General features: G+C 50.9%; 1 protein-coding gene across 6 annotated transcripts in view; it reads right to left on the bottom strand.

The window, feature by feature from the left end:
- NOX4 (NADPH oxidase 4) overlaps positions 1–23,613 on the bottom strand; it is a 191,178-nt gene extending 167,565 nt beyond the window's left edge. For 2 of the 6 annotated variants that reach the window (XR_009555216.1, XM_060234961.1), the window contains exon 1: positions 23,524–23,613. Coding sequence is in view for 5 of the 6 variants with exons in the window: in XM_060234961.1 (XP_060090944.1) it covers positions 23,524–23,580 (57 nt within the window). In the remaining variant the exon portion in view is untranslated. Of the gene's footprint in view, positions 1–5,062; positions 5,150–23,523 lie in introns of those variants that run through there. The other 4 variants (XM_060234962.1, XM_060234963.1, XM_060234959.1 and 1 more) reach the window with 3 other exon arrangements.
- Between the last annotated feature and the right edge of the window lie 1,255 nt (positions 23,614–24,868).

Below are 24,868 nucleotides of genomic sequence, written 5' to 3'. Positions count from 1 at the left end.
TCTCAAACTTTGTTCTGTTGCTTCAGACCAACATGGCTACCCCACCTGAACCTCTCTCTCTCAAACTGCCTCTCTTCTAGCCTAAGATGGTAAGGGCAACTGAAGCAGGGCCTCTGAACATGACCAGAGTGAACAGGTAGGTCCATATGGGAGAAGGAGGTCCTCATGGTAATGTTGTGAGGTAGGAAAAGTTAAGGCAGCCACTCGTGTGAGATAACTGGGTAAACGACCTCACTAGGGATGCCCATAACACAAACACACACATCTCCTACCCTTTCAGCAGAAGCTTCATGAAGCAGGCCACTGAAGCTTTTCATGACACACACACCACAGATTGGGACGGGACCTTCTCTACGCACTACCAAATTCTCTTCTTGCAGAGATTCACAGAACACAGCCAGGCCTGCCTGTGTATCTGTGATACCAGCTTCAGCTTGCCCTTCCGAAGGGGAGGAAAGGGCCTTGAGGCAACCAGCCATGTTTGGCTGTCCTCCATTTTGTCCTTGTTAGGTGGGGTTCCTGTGGGTTGCTTGACAGGGTTCTTGAACCTGGCTTATAGTCGGTCTCAGTCTGGTACCCAGGGCTTTTTTTTGTAATAAGAACTCCTTTCCATATTAGGCCACACACCCCTCATGTAGCCAATCCTTCAAGAGCTTACAGGGCTCTTATCACAGGGCCTACTGTAAGCTCTTGGAAGAATGGCTCCATCAGGGGGTGTGGCCTAATATGCAAAGGAGTTCCTGCTACAAAAAAAGCCCTGCTGGCACCCTAACCACGACACCTATCTACCCTCTCCCCCAAGTTATGTGACTTTCAGTGCTGGGGGCTCTGTATTTCCCACAAGCTTTCCAGTTTCTTATGTTCCCTTCCCAACCTCCCAAAAGTACACGGAGGACCCCTTCCTGCCCCTTCACCTCACTTTTTCAACAGCTTGTCTAAGCATGTGAGAACACTGCCTTGAAGCAACAAAGGGGCTTCGGTTTCCCTCTCAGCTGCATTATCGTTCGGCAGCAGAACAGACAGAGGGCCCGTTATCTTTTCCTTCTTTTTTTTAAGCAGTGGAGCAGCGCACCCCGGTAACATCTGGAGTATATTTTGAGCAAGAGGAAATCATTGTAATGTGCAAAAAAAAAAAAAAAAATCTGAAGGAGTGACAAGATAGCTTTCTTTCCGAATGCTCTCTGGCAATCCCAATCCCGTAACGAGAGTATGGCATCATACCCGAAAAATTTCCCGGCAGGAAAAATGCAATTATGAGGGTCAGAAGGAACACTTCCTCCCTTAGAGGCCAAGTTCCCTATTTAGAAGAGAATTACAGGTGAGTTATTCCAGCAAGCAAACAACTTTCCCTTGCGTACAGCGGTGGCAGACCTGCGCGAGATCTCAGGTTCAGGTCAAAGATAGGGCTGTAAAGTCCAATTCAAGGAATATCTGGGGACTTTGGGGGTGGAGCTAGGAGACTTTGGGGGTGGAGCCAGGAGACATTGGCGGCGGAGCACAATTGAACTCTACGCACAACTGCTCCAAAAGGAGTTCTGGCCATCACATTTAAAGGGACCGCACACCTTTTAAATGCCTTTCCGCCATTGGAAATAGTGAAGGATAGGGGCACCTCCTTTTGGGGTTCATAGAATTGGACACCTGGCCCAATCTTTTTGGAACTTGGAGGGTGTTTGGGGGAGAGGCACTGGATGCTATGCTGCAAATTTGATGCCTCTACCTAAAAAAACAGCCCTCACAGAGCCCCAGAAACCCGCAGATCAATTCTCCATTATACCCTATGGGAATCGGTCCCCATAGGGAATAATGGCATGCCCAACAGATATTTTCCTCTCCCCCCCCCCGCACCACCTTCCAATTACCCTGAAATGGGGGGAGGGCCTCCAAACCAGGGGATCCCCTGCCCCCATCTGGGAACTGGCAGCCCTAATCAAAGATCATTGAAAGCGACCCCTGAGCTTCAACTATGGTTATCAGCAGGGCCGGCTCCCTTGCTAGGCAAACTAGGCGGTTGCCTAGGGTGCCGACAGGGTGGGGGCAGAGCCGCAGGAGGGCTCGGGGAGGCGCCAGGCAGCGAGTCTGCCTAGGGTGCCACGGGATGTCAGGCCGGTCCTGGCTATCAGGCAGCCTCCTCTCCCATCCCTGTGTGGGCCCTGATCCAGATTAGGAAGGGACAGTGGCTCAGTGGCAGAGGATCTCTTGGTAAGCAGAAGGTCCCAGGTTCAATCCCCGGCATCTCCAACTAAAAAGAGTCCAGGCAAATAGGTGTGAAAAACCTCAGCTTGAGACCCTGGAGAGCCGCTGCCAGTCTGAGTAGACTTTGATATACCGAGGGTCTGATTCAGTATAAGGCAGCTTCATACATCATATATCAATTCATATATCACTCAGCTGTACCACACCTGTAAAAAGGGCTGGAAATGTCCGATCCCAGAACTTCATGCCTCTGACCCGTTTTGACACTCATTCTACCATCCCAGGGTTAAAGATCGTGGGATTTGGCCTATAACCCTTTCATGATCCCAGAGTCTAAAAGACCCACTGAGGCACATTTAATTCTTTCTGTTTTTAAAGAGCCTTCTGAGGAGAGGTCACGGCCCAGCGACAGAGCACACCTCAGAAACGCCTGGGCTCAATCCGGTCAGAAAGGCCTGGCCTCTCCAGTTACAGGAATCTCCTCAGATAGCAACTAACAAATCTTTGGGGGGGGAAATTCTCCCCGCCTGAGGATCTGGAGAGCTGTTGCCCAACCAGACAGTGTGCATCCAGAGGGACTGACTCAGATTATGATTCTACCACACATTCACTGTGTTTTGGAACCTACTGAATTGTTCCCCTCACACTTTTACACCTGCGCCAATGAGGGTGGGGGTGGGGGGGAAAGTACTTGGATGGGAAACCGCTAAGAAAGCCCAGGGTCTCTATGCAGAGGAAGGCAATGGGGAACTACCTCTGCTAGTCTTTGGCCTTGAAAACCCTACAGGGTCACCATAAGTCTGCTGCGACTTGACAGCACTTCACACACACACAGAATCCTATCTACCATTATTACTCAGATGTAAAGTAACTGAAACCCATGGGCTTAACTTGGAACCACTCAGCATCGCGGTTGCCCTGCTAACTGATCCAGTCTGCACAAATGTCTCTACGGTGAGGGAAAGAGCCAGGGTGATGTCAGGTTTGCTTTTTCGGAGACCCAAGCTCAACTTCCCCAGTGCCTCCACCAAAAAGTGATCCCTTTCAGTCTGGCCTACTTCACAGGGGGGTTGTGAGGAGAAAACAGAGGAGAAGAGACCCCTTGCAGGCCCCTGTGAGCTCCTCAGAGGAAATGCTTGGGGCTCTTTAGCTTGGAGAAAACATCGACTGCGGGTGACATGATAGAGGTTTACAAGATTATGCATGGGATGGAGAAAGTAGAGAAAGAAGTCCTTTTCTCCCTTTCTCACAATACAAGAACTTGTGGGCATTCGATGAAATTGCTGAGCAGTCAGGTTAAAACGGATAAAAGGAAGTACTTCTTCACCCAAAGGGTGATTAACATGTGGAATTCACTGCCACAGGAGGTGGTGGTGCTACAAGCATAGCCAGCTTTAAGAGCGGATTGGATAAAAATATGGAGCAGAGGTCCATCAGTGGCTATTAGCCACAGTGTGTGTGTGTGTGTGTGTGCGTACATAAACACATATATTGGCCACTGTGTGACACAGAGTGTTTGGAATGGATGGGCCATTGGCCTGATCCAAAATGGCTTTTCTTATGTTCTTATGTGAGGGGAAATATATTGAACAGACACAAAAGTATACTTCGATGGGAAGTATGACGTACTAATTGCAGTACAGATCTTGTTAAAAGGATGCATGCTCCCCTACACAAGTGGGAATAGGGAAACCGGAAGCTCCCCAATTCCACAACACTCACTGTGCTCGAAGGCCTTCTCCAAGCTAAGTGCCCTTCTATCAGGCCCTCCTTCCTCCGCTCTCTTTCCCCATTCCCCCCAACTGCTGTCTTGTTGGCCTTTCGAAACTTCACCAGCGTTTCACAAACACGTGCTGGAAAGCATGCCAACATTCATAAAAATTAACTGCCTCCAGAAAATACACGCTAGGAGAGCTGGCGGGTGAACACAGGCCAGAACAGGCCCACGAGCTCAGTTAAAGTTACCGTGACTAAGAGCGCAACTGAAGCCATCGGTCAGACGGGTTCACATGGCAGATTCTCAAAAAGCCAGCCAGGAAGGGGGGTGGGGTGGGGGGTGGGGAAGAAGCTTGGTTTTTCCCTAGGGTTGCCAAGTCCAACTTTGGGGGTGGAGTCAGGAGATATGGGGGTAGAGCCAGGAACAAGGGTGAGACAAACACGATTGGACTCTGAAGGGAGTTCTGGGCCATCACATTTAAAGGGACCATTCCCCTTTTAAATGCCTTCCCTCCATTTGGAATAATGAATAATGGGGGAACCTTTTGGGAGGGGCCTCATAAACTTAGATTCCCTAGTCCAATCTTTTTGAAACTTGGAGGGTGGTGTTTTGAGGAGAGGCACTGGATGCTATGCTGAAAATTTGGTGCCTCTGCCTCAAAAAACAGCCACCCAGAGCCCAGATACTTGCAGATAATTCTCCATTACACCATAGGGAATAATGGAGTGCCCAGCAGACATTTCCCTCCCCACCCCCTGCTTTCTGATGACCTCTAATCTGGGAGATCCCCTTCCCCCACCTGGGGATTGGCAACCCTAGCTTTCCCAGCCTCTGGAGAGAGACCTTCCTCCATTCAAACCCAGAAACAACTCTGGATTGTTACCTCCCTCCCCTTCCCCTTGCAGAATCCCCCGCACCCCTGCTGCGTCATTTCTCCCTTATTGGGAGTCAACAAGAAATTCCCAATCTTCCCTCTTAGCCAAGATTTTCCATTCCACATTCGCAAAGGTGGAAGGCTGAAAGAGAGAAAGAGAGAGACAGACAGAGAGAGAGACGGAGACAGAGAGAGACAGAAACAGAAACAGAGACAGAGAGGGAAACGGTGACAGAGAGAGAGAGAGAGAGAGAGGCACTGCCCTCCTCACTTACCCCTAGCATCTGATGCAAGTAATAATACTGCGGCCATGGTAATACAGCCGAAAGTTTCCAAAACAGTCCCACGTTGAGAGATAGCCAGAGCAGCTGAAGGAAGCAAGGGGTGGGGGGAGAGATACACCCACAATAAGTGGAAATTGCATACACAAAACCAGAACTTTCTAATATTTCTTTCCAACATAGAGAACAAGCAGGGAAAATATTCTCCAGGGGCATGAAGTAGAGTAAGAAAGCTGGACTTTAAAAGAAAAAAAAGAATAAAATTGCAAGGGTGGGAGAAACACTGCAGTTGCACCCTGTAGATTTTTTTTTTGCTTAATTTCGGCCAATCTGCATTGTTGATTCTCTTAGAATCATAGAACCATAGAGTTGGAAGTAGGGTGGCCATAATGTCTGAAGGGCCAGCCAGGGACACCTTGGGGGGGGGAAGGCAGGAGTGCGCTGGCGCGCGAAGCACGCGCGCCGCCGGAAACAGGAAGTGACGTCACTTCCGGCGACGTCACTTCCGGCGACGTCATACCACCGCCGGAAACAGGAAGTGACATCACTTCCTGTGACATCATTTCCCCCGCGCCACCTGCCGGAAACGGGAAGTGACATCACTTCCTGTGACAATCATTTCCCCCCGCGCCACCTGCCGGAAGCAGGAAGTGACATCACTTCCTGTGACATCATTTCCCCCAAATGGCATCATTTCCCCAAATGCCACTGCCGGAAACAGTTAGTGACTTCACAGCACTTCCTGTGACGTCCCCAAAAATCCCCCAAATATCACCGCCGGAAACAATTTTGTTCTCAAATCCTGTATATACTTCATCAGTATATGGGATAAGGCACTTTCTCAACTGTGCTGCATAATGCAGCCTATTTATTTGTCCTGTTGGCTCTGTTGGCTTATCTGCGCCACCTTCATCACTTTCGGGGTGTGGATCCCCCAGTGGGGTGGGCTCCCGACTCCCTCCGCCGGCTGTTTCTGATAGCCTGCGCCCCCTCTTTCATTTGATATGTGTCCCGTGCGGGTGCCACCCTCCTGCCGGGAGATGCCGCAAAATGAGCCCCCTTGAGGCTTATGGCGGCAGGGCTCGGGGGAAGCAAGCTAGACTGCTGTTCTTTTGAGGGGTTATAGAGTGTTTCGAGCCCTCCCTGTGCATTGGTCCCATCGTCGTGGGACCCAGGGGGCCGGCGCAGCAGCCTGCCGAAGCAGCCTGTCACTAATAACACAGGTCGAGATGCGGAAGTGACTGACAGGCTGCTTCAGCGGGCCGCTGCGCCGGCCCCCTGGGTCCCACAAACGATGGGACCGATGCACAGGGAGGGCTCGAAACACTCTATAACCCCTCAAAAGAACAGCAGTCTAGCTTGCTTCCCCCGAGCCCTGCCGCCATAAGCCTCAAGGGGGCTCATTTTGCGGCATCTCCCGGCAGGAGGGTGGCACCCGCACGGGACACATATCAAATGAAAGAGGGGGCGCAGGGCTATCAGAAACAGCCGGCAGAAGGAGTCGGGAGCCCACCCCACTGGGGGATCCACACCCCGAAAGTGATGAAGGTGGCGCAGATAGAGCCAACAGAGCCAACAGGACAAAATAAATAGGCTGCATTATGCAGCACAGTTGAGAAAGTGCCTTATCCCATATACTGATTGAAGTTAAATACAGGATCTGAGAACAAAATTGCACCAGAAGACACAAACACAAAGCTCCCTTACACTGAATCAGTGCTTGGGGTCCACCAAAGTCAGTATTGTCCACTCCAGTCACAAACACAAAGCTCCCTTACACTGAATCAGTGCTTGGGTCCACCAAAGTCAGTATTGTCACATAAGAACATAACAGAAGCCCTGTTGGATCAGGCCAGTGGCCCATCCAGTCCAACACTCTGCGTCCACATAAGAACATAAGAGAAGCCCTGTTGGATCAGGCCAGTGGCCCATCCAGTCCAACACTCTGCGTCACATAAGAACATAAGAGAAGCCCTGTTGGATCAGGCCAGTGGCCCATCCAGTCCAACACTCTGCGTCACATAAGAACATAACAGAAGCCCTGTTGATCAGGCCAGTGGCCCATCCAGTCCAACACTCTGCGTCACATAAGAACATAACAGAAGCCCTGTTGGATCAGGCCAGTGGCCCATCCAGTCCAACACTCTGCGTCACATAAGAACATAACAGAAGCCCTGTTGGATCAGGCCAGTGGCCCATCCAGTCCAACACTCTGTGTCACATAAGAGAAGCCCTGTTGCATCAGGCCAGTGGCCCCTCCAGTCCCAACACTCTGCGCCACATAAGAACATAAGGAGGGAAGGAAGGGAGGAGGGATGGGAGGAGGGAATGGAAGGGAAGGGAAGGGAAGGGAAGGGAAGGGAAGGGAGGGGAGGGGAGGAAGGAAGGAAGGAAGGAAAGGAAGGAAGGAAGGAAGGAAGGAAGGAAGGAAGGAAGGAAGGAAGGAAGGAAGGAAGGAAGGGAAGGGAGGGAAGGAAGAAAGAAAGGAAGGGAGGGAGGAGGGAGGGGAGGAGGGAGGGAAGGAAGGGAGGAGGGAAGGGAGGAGGGAAGGGAAGGAGGAGGGAAGGGAGGAGGGAAGGGAAGGGAAGGGAGGAAGGAAGGAAGGAAGGAAGGAAGGAAGGGAGGGAGGGAGGGAAGGAAGAAAGAAAGGAAGGAAGGGAGGAGGGAGGAGGGAAGGAAGGAAGGAAGGGAGGGAGGGAAGAAGGGAGGGAAGGAAGGGAGAAGAAAGGAAAGAAGGGAAGAGGGAGGGAAGAAAGGAAGGCCGCCCCCCCCCCGCTTTCGGCCCCCTTACCTGCTGTGGCGGTCGGCGGCGAGTCGGGCGCGGCGGCGTCGGGCGGCGGCGGCGAGTCCAGCGGCGCGGCGAGTCCAGCGGCGGGGGCGGCGGCGAGGCCAGGGAGGCGTCGGAGAGGCCTTCCTTGGCCGGCGCTGGCCCGGGAAGGCCTTCCAGAGGCTCTGGAAGGCCTTCCCGGGACCAGCGCCGGGTGCTCCGCGGCCTCCCCGCGGCCTCCGCTGGTCGCTGGGGGCCTTCCAGACACTCTGGAAGGCCCCCAGCGACCAGCGGAGGCCGCGGGGAGGCCTTCGCTGGCCGGCGCTGGCCCGGGAAGGCCTTCCAGAGGCTCTGGAAGGCCTTCCCGGACCAGCGCCGGGTGCTCCGCGGCCTCCCCGCGGCCTCCGCTGGTCGCTGGGGGCCTTCCAGACACTCTGGAAGGCCCCCAGCGACCAGCGGAGGCCGCGGGGAGGCCTTCGCTGGCCGGCGCTGGTCCGGGAAGGCCTTCCAGAGGCTCTGGAAGGCCTTCCCGGACCAGCGCCGGGTGCTCCGCGGCCTCCCCGCGGCCTCCGCTGGTCGCTGGGGGGCCTTCCAGACACTCTGGAAGGCCCCCAGCGACCAGCGGAGGCCGCGGGGAGGCCTTCGCTGGCCGGCGCTGGCCCGGGAAGGCCTTCCAGAGGCTCTGGAAGGCCTTCCCGGACCAGCGCCGGGTGCTCCGCGGCCTCCCCGCGGCCTCCGCTGGTCGCTGGGGGCCTTCCAGACACTCTGGAAGGCCCCCAGCGACCAGCGGAGGCCGCGGGGAGGCCTTCGCTGGCCGGCGCTGGCCCGGGAAGGGCCTTCCAGAGGCTCTGGAAGGCCTTCCCGGACCAGCGCCGGGTGCTCCGCGGCCTCCCCGCGGCCTCCGCTGGTCGCTGGGGGCCTTCCAGACACTCTGGAAGGCCCCCAGCGACCAGCGGAGGCCGCGGAGAGGCCTCCCCCACCGCTGCCGGCCCCGCGCGCGGGGCGGGGAAGGCGGGGAGTAAGGGAGGGAGCGTCCCTGCGCGTGCGCAGGGGCCCTGCGCAGGCGCAGGGACGCTCCCTCCCTCACTCCCCGCCTTCCCCGCCCGCGCCCCGCGGCCCACCGGCTCCTGGGCTGCCTAAACCGGGACCTTTAATGGTCCCGGTATAGGGAGCCCGGGATCCGGGATTGGGTGGCCAGATCCGGGAATGTCCGGGAGACCGGGACGGTCTGGCCACCCTAGTTGGAAGAGACCTCCAGGGTCATCTAGTCCAACCCCCCTGCACAATGCAGGAAACTCACAAACACCCTCCCCCTAAATTCACAGGATCTTCATTGCTGTCAGATGGCCATCTAGCCTCTGTTTAAAAACCTCCAAGGAAGGAGAGCCCACCACCTCCCAAGGAAGCTATTCCACTGAGGAACGCTCTAACAGTCAGGAAGTTCTTCTTAATGTTGAGCCGGAAACTCTTCTGATTTAATTTCAACTCTTGACTATCAATGTATTATGCTAAACACCCTCTCTTATCCTGCAAGCAGAATTTACATTTAAGGAGCCTGAGAAGGAAAATAAAACTAGTTTTCAAAATAGGAAATCCATTCGGCTCCAAAGAGAGGGAAAGCTCTTCTTCTTCTTCAATTTCATCAAATCCATCTTCCATCTGCCTCACAGGGCAAAGCTGCTGTTCTACCCCTACCTACCCTGCTTTCATAGTAAAGAGTTCTGGAGCACCTTTAAGACTAACCAATCGTATCGTAGCATAAGCTTTTGAGAAACACAGCTCTCTTCGTCAGATACCCTGCTTTGTGTGCCTTCAGTCAAGGATGCGGGGTGGGGGGTCAGCAAGGAGAGAACAGTTCACAGGTCACACCCCGGTTTACACAGTCCCCTACCAATGCTCCCTCTAACCTGTGGAGTCTTGTGAGCAAAAATTGTGCTTTGCGAGCTACTGGCATTAAAGTTGAGAGCTACTGCATAAACTAGTTTTCTCTCGGACCATTTTTCCTGAGCGAAGACAAAAATGTATGCGCTGGCTAAAAAACTGTGAGCTAGCTCACACTAACTCAGCTTAGAGGGAACACTTCCCCCTACAACAGGAAGTTCACTGTGCCTCCGTACTGCAGACCATCTGGAAGCTGCCAACGTCTGGCTTGTTCCAGAAAATCTTCATTTTATAGCCTTGGGGGCTTTGGTCTGGTTTCTGGCCTTCATACTTTCATTGTCTGTTTTGTCTGCTTGGAGGTAGGGGCGCTGCCAGCATGGACTGACTTCGTAGCTATGAACTGTTTTAAGGATGCCACTCTTGGTACATACCGCTCAAGGCTGACACGTTTTATTTCACGAGGATTTTGTTTGTTTTCTTATTGTTTTCTTTGATTTCCTGTTTTTATTGTCTGCTTGGTATCATTGTTGGGAGCAGCCTGGAGCAGGTCTTGACGAGCACCATACAAATTTTTCTACATATATAAAAATATTACCAAGTAGAGAAATGGCAAGCAGCCAATAAACTAGAATTGCAGAATCTATATATGTGTATGTACACACACAGACACACACATATATATATGTTAAAGGAGCCCCATGGCGCAAAGTGGTAAAGCTGCAGTACTGCAGTCCGAACTCTCTGCTCATGACCTGAGTTCAATCCCAGCGGAAGCTGGGTTCAAGTAGCCGGCTCAAGGTTAACTCAGCCTGCCATTCTTCTGAGGTCGGTAGAAGGAGTACCCAGCTTGCTGGGGGGAAAGTATAGATGACTGGGGAAGGCGGTGGCAAACCACCCCATAAAGAACTCTGCCATGAAAACGACGTGATGCGATGTCACCCCAGAGTTGGAAGCAACTGGTGCTTGCACAGGGGACTATCTTCACCTTTTATATGTACAGGATGTCACAGAAGTGAGTACACCCCCTCACATTTTGTAAATATTTAAGTATATCTTGGCTACAATATAAAGTAGTGAGTCTACAGCTTGTATAACGGTGTAAATGTGCTGTCCCCTCAAAATTACGCAACACACAGCCATTAATGTCTAAATTGCTGGCAACAAAAGTGAGTACAACCCTGTGATAATGTCCAAATGGGGTCCAAGTAGCCATTTTCCCTCCCTGGTGTCATGTGACTCGTTAGTGGTACAAGGCATCAGGTGTGAAGAGGGAGCAGGTTATCGCTCTCACTCCCTCATACTGGTCACTGGAAGTTCCACATGGCATCTCATGGCAATGAACTCTCTGAGGATCTGAAAAAATGAATTGTTGCTCGACATAAAGATGGCCTAGGCTATAAGAAGACTGCCAAGACCCTGAAACTGAGCTGCAGCACGGTGGCCAAGACCATACAGTGGTTTAACAGGACAGGTTCCACTCAGAACAGGCCTCGCTATGGTCAACCAAAGAAGTTGAGTGCCCGTGCTCAGCATCATATCCAGAGGTTGGCTTTGGGAAATAGACGTATGAGTGCTGCCAGCATTGCTACAGAGGTTGAAGGGGTGGGGGGTCAGCCTGTCAGTGCTCAGACCATACGCCGCATGCTGCATCAAATTGGTCTGCAGGGCTGTCATCCCAGAAGGAAGAATCTTCTAAAGATAGTGCACAAAAAAGCCTGCAACGGTTTGCTGCAGACAAGCAGACAAGGGACATGAATTTCTGGAACCATGTCCTGTGGTCCAATGAGACCAAGATAAACTTATTTGGTTCAGATGGTGTCAAGCGTGTGTGGCGGCAACCAGGTGAGGAGTACAAAGACAAGTGTCTCTTGCCTGCAGTCAAGCATGGGGATGGGAATGTCATGGTCTGGGGCTGCATGAGTGCTGCCAGCGCTAGGGAGCTACAGTTCATTGAGGGAACCATCGATGCCAACATGTACTGTGACATACTGAAGCAGAGCATGATCCCCTCCCTCCGGAGACTGGGCCGCAGGGCAGCATTCCAACATGATAACGACCCCAAACACACCTCCAAAACGACCACTGCTTTGCTAAGGAAGCTGAGGGTAAAGGTGACGGACTGGCCAAGCATGTCTCCAGACCTAAACCCTATTGAGTATCTGTGGGGCATCCTGAAATGAAAGGTGGAGGTGCGCAAAGTCTCTAACATCCACCAGCCATGGGACATCATCATGAAGGAGTGGAAGAGGACTCCAGTGGCAACCTGTGAAGCTCTGGTGAACTCTATGCCCAAGAGGGTTAAGGCAGTGCTGGAAAATAATGGTGGCACACAAAATATTGACACTTTGGGCCCCATTTGGACATTATCACTTAGGGGTGTACTCACTTTTGTTGCCAGCAGTTTAGACATTAATGGCTGTGTGTTGCCTGATTTTGTGGGGACAGCACATTTATACTTATACAAGCTGTAGACTCACTACTTTACATTGTAGCCAAGTGTTATTTCTTCAGTGTTGTCACATGAAAAGATATACTTAAATATTTACAAAATGTGAGGGGGGTGTACTCACTTCTGTGACATACTGTATATATGTTGCGGACTTAACAGTGCAATCCAGTGTAGAAGAAGAAGAAGAAGACTGCAATTTATACCCCGCCCTTCTCTCTGAATCAGAGAATCAGAGCAGCTTACAATCTCCCATATCTTCTCCCCCCACAACAGACACCCTGTGAGGTGGGTGGGGCTGAGAGGGCTCTCACAGCAGCTGCCCTTTCAAGGACAACCTCTGCCAGAGCTATGGCTGACCCAAAGCCATTCCAGCAGCTGTAAGTGGAGGAGTGGGGAATCAAACCCGGTTCTCCCAGATAAGAGCCCACACACTTAACCACTGCACCAAACTGGCTCTCCAGCACCAAACTGGCTCACCAAACTAGAGTAAGTGTACACTTACTCTAATCTAGACCCACAGATTTCTCATCTAAAGCCATTAAAATTAGTGGGCATAGAGCTAAAGGACTAGTGTAGAATTGCACTGTTCATTAGATTCGATATTGCGCATATGCGTAAGTAGTTTCTGGGGGGAAAAAAAAAGGGAAAATGGCAGTCTCTGCTTTCAAAACATAAAAACCAGGGATTAATCAAATGTCTCTCCAGCACCAGAATGAAATGTTGAGGTTCCTTTAAAGAAAGGAAAACATGGGAGTCATTATTTTTTTCAAAAATGGAGATTCATTTAGCTGATGTGTGAGATAAAGAGGCAATGGAAACAAAATTTAATAGCATTACTCACTGGAAAGAGGGCCAGCAGCCTCTAGAAACGAAGGAGATCAGGGGTTCTACAGCTGAACTTATTTTCATTGCAGTAGCAAAGAGCGAGAGTCTCGGAGCACCTTAAAGACTGGCAACATTTGTGGAAGGCTGGGAGCTGTCGTGAGTCACTGCTTACTTCTACAGATTCGAAGAAGTGAGTCCCAAATCCTCCTACTCTGCCACAAATATCAGTCTTGAAGGTGCTACTGGACTCTTGGAGCGATTCCCCACTTGCCTCATGCAGCTCTCACGCTCCTCTTCTCCGTCTGATTTCACACTATCTGCCCCGGGGCTGCAACTAGCTTTGCCTTTTCCGCGTGGCAAACAGAAACTGGTTTTTAGAGTATCTTGTTTGCTGCACAAAAGAGGCAGAGCTAGTTGCAACCCCGGGGCAGATAGTATGAAATCTGACAGAAGCCCCGCGGAGAAGAGGAGAGCGACAGCGGCATAAGGATAGTGGGGAATCGGTCTTGCTCTTTGCTACTGCTATAGACAGACCAACATGGCTACCCACCTTGATTTATTTCTATGGTTTGCAGTCCACCTTCCTCACTCAGATTCAAGGCATACTTCAGGTGATGTTGTTTCTCAGCATATGGTTTAGGAAGGGTTAGAGATGCGCTCTTCGCCCCTTCTAATGCTAGTGTTGGATGGAGGCCCCAATACACAGATCCAGAGCTTTTTTTGTAGCAGGAACTCCTTTGCCTATTAGGCCACACCTCTCTGATGTAGCCAATCCTCGAAGAGTTTACAGGGCTCTTAGCACAGGGCCTACTGTAAGCTCCAGGAGGATTGGCTACATCAATGGGTCCGTGGCCTAATATGCAAAGGAGCTCCTGCTACAAAGAAAGCTCTGCACAGTTCCTTGCAGTCAGCACAGGTTCAGAAAATGTTTCCTGCCAAATTGTGTCTCACAGAGGCATTTCAGTGCAGCCAAAACAGCTACCCTTCATTAGACAATTTTTAACAGGCGTGTTGCTTTGTCAGGAGGGAAGATGGCATGGTATAGCCTGGTCTCATAAGAGCCAGAAATTAAGCAGGGTTGATACTTGAATGGGAGACCACCAAAGAAGACCCTACAGAGGAAGGCAGGAGCAAGCCACCTCTGCCTCTCACTTGCCTTAGGAAAGGGCAAGAATCCAGCAGCACCTTAAAGACTAACAGAATATGTGGCAGGGGATGAGCTTTCATGAGTCATTGCTCACTTCTTCAGATACCTCACTTGCCTTGAAAGCCTCTTGTTGAGGTGGCCGTACATCAAGAAAAAGATAAGGATGAAGATGATGAAAAAGAAGACAAAGAAGATGAAGACAAAAAAGAACATGAAGACAAAGAAGATGAAGACAAAGACAATGAAGACAAAGACAAAGAAGAAGAAAGAAAGAGGATGAAAGACAAAAAACAACAAAAAACAATAAAGAAGGCATAGATGACAAAGAAGATGACAACAAAGAATTGTTTTTATGTCCTGCCCCTCACTACCCAAAGGAGTCTCAGAGCAGCTTAGAATCACCTTCCTTTCCTATCCCTACAACTGTGTGACAGGTGAAACAGAGAGCTCTGAGAATTGTAACTGCCCAAGGTCACCCAGCTGGCTTCATGTGGAAGAGTAGGGAATCAAACCCGGTTCTCCAGATTAGAGTCCGCTGCTCTTAACCACTATACCACACTGAATCTCAGTAGTGAAGCTTACCTAGTGGACTTAGTCTTCAATGGTAGACTGACACAGCACATGTTGTACTGACTGGATGACACCACAAAATGACTTGGATGTGGGGGTGGCTGGCTGCAGGCACAAAACACCGGAAAGCACCATGGTAACCATACTGCTATTAATGGAGGAGGCCATTCCAAAAAGAGTGTTCCTTGCAGACCCAAAGGGAATGCCCACTGGACTTTTCTGAAGAGCTTCCTTCTCCAATGTAATGGAGGAAAGCCAGAAGGAACAGATGTTTTGGAAACAGATGTTAGCTTTGCTTTGGGGAACAGATGTTTCAGGGAGGAATTAAGTGGGCACCAGGAAACAGTTCAGCAGATGCCACGGTGCCTGTGGGAACAACTCCACTAGGCAACTACGCAAGGGAAATTCATGCCTTGGATCATTAAAGTTATTCAAAGCACACATAAAGCTGCCTTCTACTGAATCAGACCCTTGGGCCATTGAGGGCAGGCTTGTCTACTCAGACTGGCCGCTGCTCTCCAGGGTCTCAGGCAGAGGTCTTGCACATCACCTACTAACTGGGCCTTTCAACTGGAGACGCCGGAGACTGAACCTGAGCCCTTCTGCAAGCAGAGGTGTTAAGAGCTGTAGAAATCACCATCTCATGGGGAGCGTGTCTGCCACGTTCTTATCACAGCAGTGAGAATATAAAAGGAAACTGTGTAGAACAGATCAGTGGGGCATTCATGGAATCATAGAGTTGGAAGGCACCTCCAGGGTCATCTAGTCCAACCCCCTGCACAATGCAGGAAATTCACAAATACCTCCCCCGAAATTCACAGGATCCGCATTGCTGTCAGATGGCCATCTAGCCTCTGTTTAAAAACCTCCAAGGAAGGAGAGCCCATCACCTCCCGAGAAAGCCTGTTCCACTGAGGAATTGCTCTAACGGTCAGGAAGTTCTTCCTAATGTTGAGCCAGAGACTCTTCTGATTTAATTTCAACCTACTGGTTCTGGTTCTACCTTCTGGAGCAATAGAAAACAATTCTGCACCATCCTCTATACGACAGCCCTCCGAGTACTTGAAAGATAGTGATCAGTCACCTCTCAGTTGACTCCTCTCCCAGCTAAACATACCTCAGCCTTTCCTCATAGAACCTGGTCTCCAGATCCCTCACCGTCTTTGTTGCCCTCCATGCATGTGAACTATCCTCCACACATTTGACAAATCCCCTTCAAAAGCTCACGAAACTAGTGAATCCAGAGTAGCTGCCATGTTAGTCTGTTGTAGCAAAATTAAAAGCAGGAGTCCAACCCAGGGACTCACTTCATCAGATGCATAGCAGGGTACACCCATATAGGGGTGGAATTCTAGCAGGAGCTGCTTTGCATATTAGGCCACACCCCTCTGATGTAGCCAATCCTCCAAGAGCTTACAAAAAAGAGCCTTGTAAGCTCTTGGAGGATTGGCTACATCAGAGGTGTGTGGCCTAATATGCAAAGGAGCTCCTACTAGAATTCCACCCCTGTGCTGATTAGACAACTACTATACTCTATTGGAGAGAACTCTGGCTTGCTTGCATGCATATGTGCTGAAACACACTGTTAGTTTTTTTAATGTGCCCCTGGACTTCTGCTTCATTTTACTAAACTACTGTTCCTGGGGGCAGCAAATTCCAAAAGTCAATTATGGTTAGAGCCCAGTATTTCCTTTTGTCTGCTGCCTATCAGCTTCATTGATCAGCGATGACTCACCACTCCCGAACCCAGCTTTAGAAACAGGCAGGGTCTTGGTGGAAAATGCCATCAAGTCAAAGCTAACTTATGGTGTCCCTGTAGGGTTTTCAAGGCAAGAGACATTCAGAGGTGGTTTGCCATTGCCTGCCTGTGCCTGGTGACCTTGGACTTCTCTGGTGGTCTCCCATCCAGGGCTGACCCAGCTCAGCTCCACAGATCTAATGAGATTGAGCTAACCAGGATTATCCAAGGTACTTGACTGCTTATATATGAGAGACAGAGGAGGAGAAGGAGGAGGAGGAGGAAAAGGAAGAAGAGGAGAAGGAGGAGGAAAAGAAGGAGGAGGAGGAGGAGGAGAAGGAGGAGGAAAAAAAGGAGGAGGAGGGGGAGGAGAAGGAGGAGGAGGGGGAGGAGAAGGAGGAGGAGGAGAAGGAGGAGGAAAAGAAGGAAAAGGAGGAGGAGAAGGAGGAGGAAAAGAAGGAGAAGGAAAAGAAGGAGGAGGAAGAGGAGAAGGAGGAGATGGAGGAGGAGCAGGAGGAGGAGAAGAAGGAGGAGGAGGAGGAAGAGGAGAAGACAATGACGACGAAGAAGACGGTGGATTTATACCCTGCCCTTCTCTCTGAATCAAAGTCTCAGAGCGGCTTACAATCTCATTGAGAGCCAGTTTGGTGTAGTGGTTAAGTGTGCGGACTCTTATCTGGGAGAACCGGGTTTGATTCCCCACTCCTCCACTTGCACCTGCTGGAATAGTCTTGGGTCAGCCACAGCTCTGGCAGAGGTTGTCCCTGAAAGGGCAGCTGCTGTGAGAGCCCTCTCAGCCCCACCCACCTCACAGGGTGTCTCTTGTGGGGCGGGAAGTTAAAGGAGATTGTGAGCTGCTCTGAAACTCTGGGATTCGGAATGGAAGGTGGGATATAAATCTAATATCATCTTTATCTCCTTCCCTCACAACACACACACTGTGAGGTGGGTGGGGCTGAGAGAGTTCTCCCAGCAGCTGCCCTTTCAAGGACAACTCCTGCAATAGCTGTGGCTGGCCCAAGGCCATTCCAGCAGCTGCAAGTGGAGGAGTGGGGAATCAAACCTGGTTCTCCCAGATAAGAATCATTTAACCACTACATCAAACTGGCTCTGGCAGGGTGCAAGGGGGTCAATTAACTCACTGCTTTCAGCCCAGGGACTCTTGGAAGATAAAAAAGGAACCTACGGCTGCAGTCCTAAGCCCAGTGAAAGCAAAGTTGCTTAACCTAAGAGCCACATCCAATAAACATCAGATTTGACAGCCACAAAACATGAGTGTCAGATGCTGGGAGGGAGGGAGGAAATTACAAGCATCATATCTGTCCCCTCATCTGTAGATAGCAGGGTATGGATCTTCAGCTTTAGGAGAATAAGTGGATAGAATGGAAAAGAGGGAGTGAGAGGTAGAAAGAAAGCAACTTTAACTTTAAATGCATTCTCCAATGCCATTGGAGAGGAGATTAAAAGAGAAAAATGCCTTCTCCAAGCCAGCCAACGGGGCGGTGGGGGCTTCAAGAGCCACACAATATGGGTGAGAGAGTCACATGTGGCTCCTGAGCTATAGTTTGGCCTCCCCTGATAATTGACCATTCCCTACAGAACAGCACCATTAAGAAGCACAGTGTCGCCTGGGCTTTCCCTTGATGTTCAATATATCAGCATCATCTGAATTACAGCCAAGTAACAGAACGCATCTTGGAAATGTCACTTTCTTATTTAATACATTTTTATCTCTCCCCCCACCCCCCAATCCTCTAAAGAGTTCGGGGCAGATTACATGGGTCTTCCTATCCTCATTTTATTATTGGAGCGATCCTGTGAAGCAGACAGAGATTAAGCCAGCATCATGGCCAAGACAGCATTTGAACCCAGGTCTGCCACGTTCACTAAACTACTATATTTCTCAATCTGACACAAAATGGCAAAGATGCCATTGATATCAAGCATGTTTGGAAACTGCAAGCATCATATCTGACCCCTCATCTATAGATTATAGCAAGGTCTGGATCTTCAGCTTTAGGAGAATGAGGGGGTAGGGTGGACTGTACTACTTCACACTGCAGAGGGGAGACAAAACTCCTGAATACTCAGGGCTTTTTTGTAGCAGGAACTCCTTTGCATATTTGGCAACACCCCCTGATATAGCCAATCCTTCTGGAGTTACAGTAGGCCCTGTACTAAGAGCCCTGTAAACTCTTGGAGGATTAGCTACATCAGGGGTGTGAGGCCTAATATGCAAAGGAGTTCCTGCTACAAAAAAGCCCTGCAGGTAGCCATCTTGTTCAGCAGTGGAACAGCTAATCTTGTTGGTCTCTAAGGTGCTACTGGAATCTAGCTTTCCCATGTGAAAATCACTCTGCAATTAGACAAGCAGCGCCTCAGAGAATAAGACTCTTGCCTGGCTGTGCTGGTTTTCTACTCAAGGGGATGTTTTAACAAAAGGACAGGGTTCACAAATGCTACTCCTCACCTGCTATTTTTCTCTGCAGTCTCTACAGTGCAAGCTGCAAATTTACATGACCTAGCTTTCTATGGCAAGGGAAGGCAGCGTGTTATAGCCCAATCTCATCAGATCTCAGAAGCTAAGGAGGGTCAGAACTTGGAAGGGAGACAACCAAGAAAGGCTCTGCAGAGAAGCCACCTCCGCTTCTCGCTTGCCTTGGAAGCTCCTTGCTGGAGTCACTGTAAGGCAGTTGGGACTTGATAGGCACTTCTGTACACAACATGCCTCTTTTTGGGGAGGGAAGGCAGCATGGTCCAGTGCAATCTCATCAGATGGAGGACCACCAAGGAAGTCTTCGCAGAGGAAGGCCACGGAAAAGCCACCTCTGCTTCTCACTTGCCTTGAAAGCCCCTTGCTGGGGTCATCTCGTCATGCAATCACACACACACACTGAATAATGGAAACAGATCCAGGTGGGCAGCTGTGTTGGTCTGAAGCGGTAGAACAAAGTAGGAGTCAAGTTGCACCTTTAAGACCAACAAAGTTTTATTCAGAATGTAAGCTTTCGTATGCAGGCAGACTTCTTCAGACGAGGGGATAGGGTACAGTGGACTGAAATACAGTTGGAGGGTTAAGAGTGTAAACGGATACAAAGTTAGGATCAAATGGTGCAATAGTGTAATAAATTGGAAGGCCATTTGGTCTGGATAGCAATAAGAGGTCATTAAAGTTGCCTGTTAATTGCTGTTGCTGCAAGTCTTTATACCTGCACTGAATAATGCACTTTCAGCCCTCCTTCAATCCACTTCCCAACTGGATTGTACTATGAACTGGCAAAATCCAGTTGGAAAGTGCATGCTTAACCACTGCCCGCCAGCTGTTATGCAGCACTGATCATTGCACCCCGTTTTGTTGTGTGATGAAGTGTGCACGCACATGAAAGCTTACTGTGAGCCGCCCTGAGCCTGCTTCGGAGGGGAGGGTGGGATATAAATAAAATGAAGAAATAAATTCTGAATAAAACTTTGGGGGTCTTAAAGGTGCTGCTGGATTCCAACTTCGTTCTGTTGCTTCAGACCCACACGGCTACCCACCTGGATCTGCATTATTCAGGGGAGGGATGGTGGCTCAGTGGTAGAGCATCTGCTTGGTAAACAGAAGGTCCCAGGTTCAATCTCCAACTAAGAAGGGCCCAGGCAAGCAGGCATGAAAAATCGCAGCTTGAGACTCTGGAGAGCCGCTGCCAGTCTGAGTAGACAATACTGACTTTGATGGACCGAGGGTCTGATTCAGTAGAAGGCAGCTTCATATGTTCCTTCCTTCCTTCTCTCCCTCCCTCCCTCCCTTCCTTCATTAGGGGAGGGACGGTGGCTCAGTGGTAAAGCATCTGCTTGGTAAGCAGAAGGTCCCAGGTTCAATCCCTGGCATCTCCAACAAAAAAGGGTTCGGGCAAATAAGCGTGAAAAACCTCAGCTTGAGACCCTGGAGAGCCGCTGCCAGTCTGAGTAGACAATACTGACTTTGATGGACCGAGGGTCTGATTCAGTAGAAGGCAGCTTCATATGTTCAGTGTGAGTGATCACAGCCTCCACTGTGACTCTACGGCTTACGCAGACATCCAGACCTTTCTATGTTTGCGATCACATGCACTAAATAATGAACTTTCACCCCACTTTCAATGCGCTTTCCAACTGGATTTTGACAGTCAATCCGATTGGAAAGTGCACTGAAAGCAGATTGAAAGTGCATTGTTTAGTGAGTGTGATCACAGCCTGTGAGTCACACTTGCGGTAGAAAAGTGTGTTTTGAAGTTATAGGTTCAAAGGCATGTTTCAGACACCAGATTACCTCAAAAGCAGTTTCTCTTAAAAAAGGCACCACTAGACTCAAATTGTTTTCTGTTGCTTCAGGCAAACATACCTACTGACCTGCATCCAGGGCTTTTTTTCGTAACACGGACTCCTTTGCATATTAGGCTACACCCTCCAGATGTAGCCAATCCTCCAAGACCTTACAGCAGGCCCTGTATTAAGAGCCCTGTAAGCTCTTGGAGGATTGGCTACATCACAGAGGTGTAGCCTAATATGCAAAGGAGTTCCTGCTGCAAAAACAACCCTGCCTGCATCTATCTTCATGTTATCCATCCTCTATCTCACTATAAGGATCTCTCTCTCCCCCCCCCCCCCTTTCTTTTTTTACAGCTATATCCTGGGCAATACTGCCTCTAAGCTGTGGAGTCTTGTGAGCAAAAATTCTGCTTTGTGAGCTACTGGCATTACAGTTGTGGGTCACTGCCTAAATCAGGTTGCTCTAGGGCCATTTTTCCTGAGCTAAGACAAAAATGTGTGAGCCAGAGGCTAAAAAACAGTGAGCTAGCTCACACTAACTCAGCTTACAGGGAACACTGATCCTAGGTACCTATTTTTATCTGCTGTTGCATATATAAGCTCACACTCCACATTCACCAATCCAGAATAGCTCCCAGGTTCTATAAGCACGATCACCAGAGCAGATCAGATTGCCGGTCTTCGCAACACGCAAGCCACCCCGATTGCAAGGACAGCCTCGGAGTGAATGAAAGTTGGCAGGGAACGCATCCAAAGGGGTGCGCTCAATCTGTTCACTCTCGGGGGGCAATCTAGGAAATTGTGACTGGCTTGCGTGAGACTTCCCGAACATGCGCAGAGCCTGTCGCTTACAAAATGCAACGGGCTTAAAGCAGGGGTTGCCAAGCTTGCTTAACATAAGATGTTTGAGGGAGGGAAGGAAGGAAGGAAGGAAGGAAGGAAGGAAGGAAGGAAGGAAGGAAGGAAGGAAGGAAGGAAGGAAGGAAGGAAGGAAGGAAGGAAGGAGATATTGGATTTATATCCCGCCTTCTACTCCGAAGAGTCTCAGAGCGGCTCACAATCTCCTTTACCTTCCTCCCCCACAACAGACACCCTGTGAGGTAGATGAAGATATTGGATTTATATCCCGCCCTCCACTCCGAAGAGTCTCAGAGGGGCTCACAATCTCCTTTACCTTCCTCCCCCACAACAGACACCCTGTGAGGTAGATGAAGATATTGGATTTATATCTCGCCCTCCACTCCGGAGTCTCAGAGCGGCTCACAATCTCCTTTACCTTCCTCCCTGACAACAGACACCCTGTGAGGTGGGTGGGGCTGGAGAGGGCTCTCACATCAGCTGCCCTTTCAAGGACAACCTCTGCCAGAGCTATGGCTGACCCAAGGCCATGCGAGCAGGTGCAAGTGAGGAGTGGGGAATCAAACCCGGTTCTCCCAGAGAAGAGTCCGCACACTTAACCATTACACCAAACTGGCTCTCCAGGAAAGAAGGAAGGAAGGAGAAATGATTTAAAGAGACAAGTGCCTTTATCAAGCCAGCTGACAGGTCTGTGAGGGCTTCAGGAGCCACACAATATGTGTAAAAGAGCCACATGACTCCTGAGCCACAGTTTGGCCACCCCCCTGGCTTAAAGTTAGCCTGGAAGACAAGTTCCAACCATGGAAGTCCTGTTCTTGAATCCAATTGGTGTTTCTAAGGCGGAAACTGAAAAGGAGCTAGGAGCTGCAGTAACGTATCAGTGGAATGAACAGGAATAGACAGCTTAAAAGGGGGAGTAGATAGTAGATTTGTGGAGGATGGGTCTGTCAATGGGGACTAGCCATGGCGGTTGAGGGAAGCTCCACGTTTAGCGGCACTAAGCGTCTGAATCCCAGAGCCAGGAGGCAACACCAGGGGAAGGCCTCGGCCTCTCTGCCCTGTTGTTGGTGCTCCAGAGGAACTGCTTGGCCACTGTGTGAGACACAAAGCTGGACTACAATGGACCACTGCTCTGATCCAGCAGGGCTCTTATGAAGTTCCGCATTCGAATCTCCACTCTGCCGGAAACTCATTCGTAGCGGTTGTAGGCAAACCATTCTCTGGCCATGCCAGCATAATAGCAGCGCCATACTCTGCAGGGTTGTTGTAAGGACAGGCTAAATAAGGTACTAACACCGCAGACGAAAACTGCTGCTCCTAGCATCACAGTCTGCCACTCTAACCCTACACCCCACTGCTGCTGTCCAAGTGAGTTCTGAGTTGGGGAAAGCTCAAACTGGAAAGATCTTTGGCTCTCTCGACAGCTTTTAGCCCAAATTCTTGGACTCTCAAGATGCTATTGGACTCGAATCTAGCTGGAATGAGCCTCATTAGCTTGTTTTCAGGCGCCCCGGGGGCAATGTGCCCTCTGAGCTGTGGAGACTTGTGAGCAGGAATTCTACTTTGTGAGCTACTGGCATTGCAGTTGTGAGCTGCTGCATCCATTCGTTTGCTCTGGGGCCATTTTTTCCTGAGCTGAGACAAAAATGCGTGAGCCGGAGGCTAAAAAACAAAAAATGTGAGCCAGCTCACACGAACTCAGCTTAGAGGGAAGCCTGCCCCGGGGCTCCTGGCTGATACCGCGTCTGCGCCCCCTCCACCGGCTCTCTTTCCATCGGCGACCCGCGCCAGCTCCGGGTTCTGCACATGGTCAGGAGCACTCTTTCCTTCGGGCTGCTCGGCTCCGAGCCCGGGAGGCGCCGGATCGGGACCCGAACCTCGCCTCTGCCAAGCCCCCCGTGCGCCCCCTCCCTCCTTCGCTGCGCCTTACCAGGAAGACGTGTTTGGTGCCCTCGTTGGCCAGCCAGCTCTTGCGGGACACGGCCATGGTGCCATCGGCGGGTTCCCGACGCCCCCGGCGCGCCTTCGTGGGCCTTTGGGGAGGCGGCGGGGCGCGGATCGCCTTTTCAGCGGCCGGCGGGAGCCGAGCCTCCCCCCGCCTCGCCTTCTTCCGGCCACCCCCTCCCCTGCCCCGGGGGCGCAACGCTGCTGGCCGCCTCTCCCCGCCCGCCCTCTCTGTCTTCCCCCGCTCCTTTGTCTGGGTGTGGAGCGGAGCCGGGCCTGGCGGCGTCGCCTTTGCGCCCAGAAGTTTGCTCTCGCTCCTCTTTTGTTTCGGCGGCGCGCGGGGGGCGCGTTTACACGCCGCGCGGGCTTGATTCGGAGCCGGGGCTCGCCGGGAAGGTGGGGGGTTTGCAGCGCGGCGGCTCCCTTTGGAGGAACAAAGGAGAAATCCGAAGGAGACGCAGAAGTTCAGCCGGGGAAACGTCTTCGATGCCTACGCGTCTCCTTGCTAGGGCAAGGCTTCACCTGTTGCTCTTCTGCAATGTTCCCTCTAACCCAAGAGTCCCCAACCCCTGGGCCGTGGCTTATTAGCAACTGGGCCCTGAGTTGTATAATTATTTTATTGAATATGACAATGTGGTGGTAATAAGAAGAAGGAGGTCGTCGGATTTATATCCTGCCCTCCACTCCAAATCTCAGATTGGCTCACAATCTCCTTTATTTTCCTTCCCGGCGACAGACACTTTGTGAGGTGGGTGGGGCTGAAGAAGAAGAAGATATTGGATTTATATCCCGCCTTCCACTCCGAAGAGTCTCAGAGCGGCTCACAATCTCCTTTCCCTTCCTCCCCCACAACAGACACCCTGTGAGGTAGATGAAGATATTGGATTTATATCCCGCCCTCCACTCCGAAGAGTCTCAGAGCGGCTCACAATCTCCTTTCCCTTCCTCCCCCACAACAGACACCCTGTGAGGTAGATGAAGATATTGGATTTATATCCCGCCCTCCACTCCGAAGAGTCTCAGAGCGGCTCACAATCTCCTTTCCCTTCCTCCCCCACAACAGCCACCCTGTGAGGTGGGTGGGGCTGGAGAGGGCTGTGAGACAGCAGCTGCCCTTTCAAGGACAACCTCTGCCAGGGCTATGGCTGACCCAAGGCCATTCCAGCAGGTGCAGGTGGAGGAGTGGGGAATCAAACCCGGTTCTCCCAGATAAGAGTCCGCACACTTAACAACTACACCAAACTGGCTCTCAAACTGGCTGAGAGAGCTCTCCCAGAAACTGCCCTTTGCAGGACAACTCCTGCCAGAGCGATGGCTGACCCAAGGCCATG

Source organism: Heteronotia binoei, chromosome 3, assembly GCF_032191835.1.
Source record: "Heteronotia binoei isolate CCM8104 ecotype False Entrance Well chromosome 3, APGP_CSIRO_Hbin_v1, whole genome shotgun sequence".
NCBI classification, from domain to species: Eukaryota; Metazoa; Chordata; class Lepidosauria; order Squamata; family Gekkonidae; genus Heteronotia; species Heteronotia binoei.
Note: the sequence above shows the minus strand (reverse complement) of the source record. Positions and strands in the feature narration are given on the sequence as shown.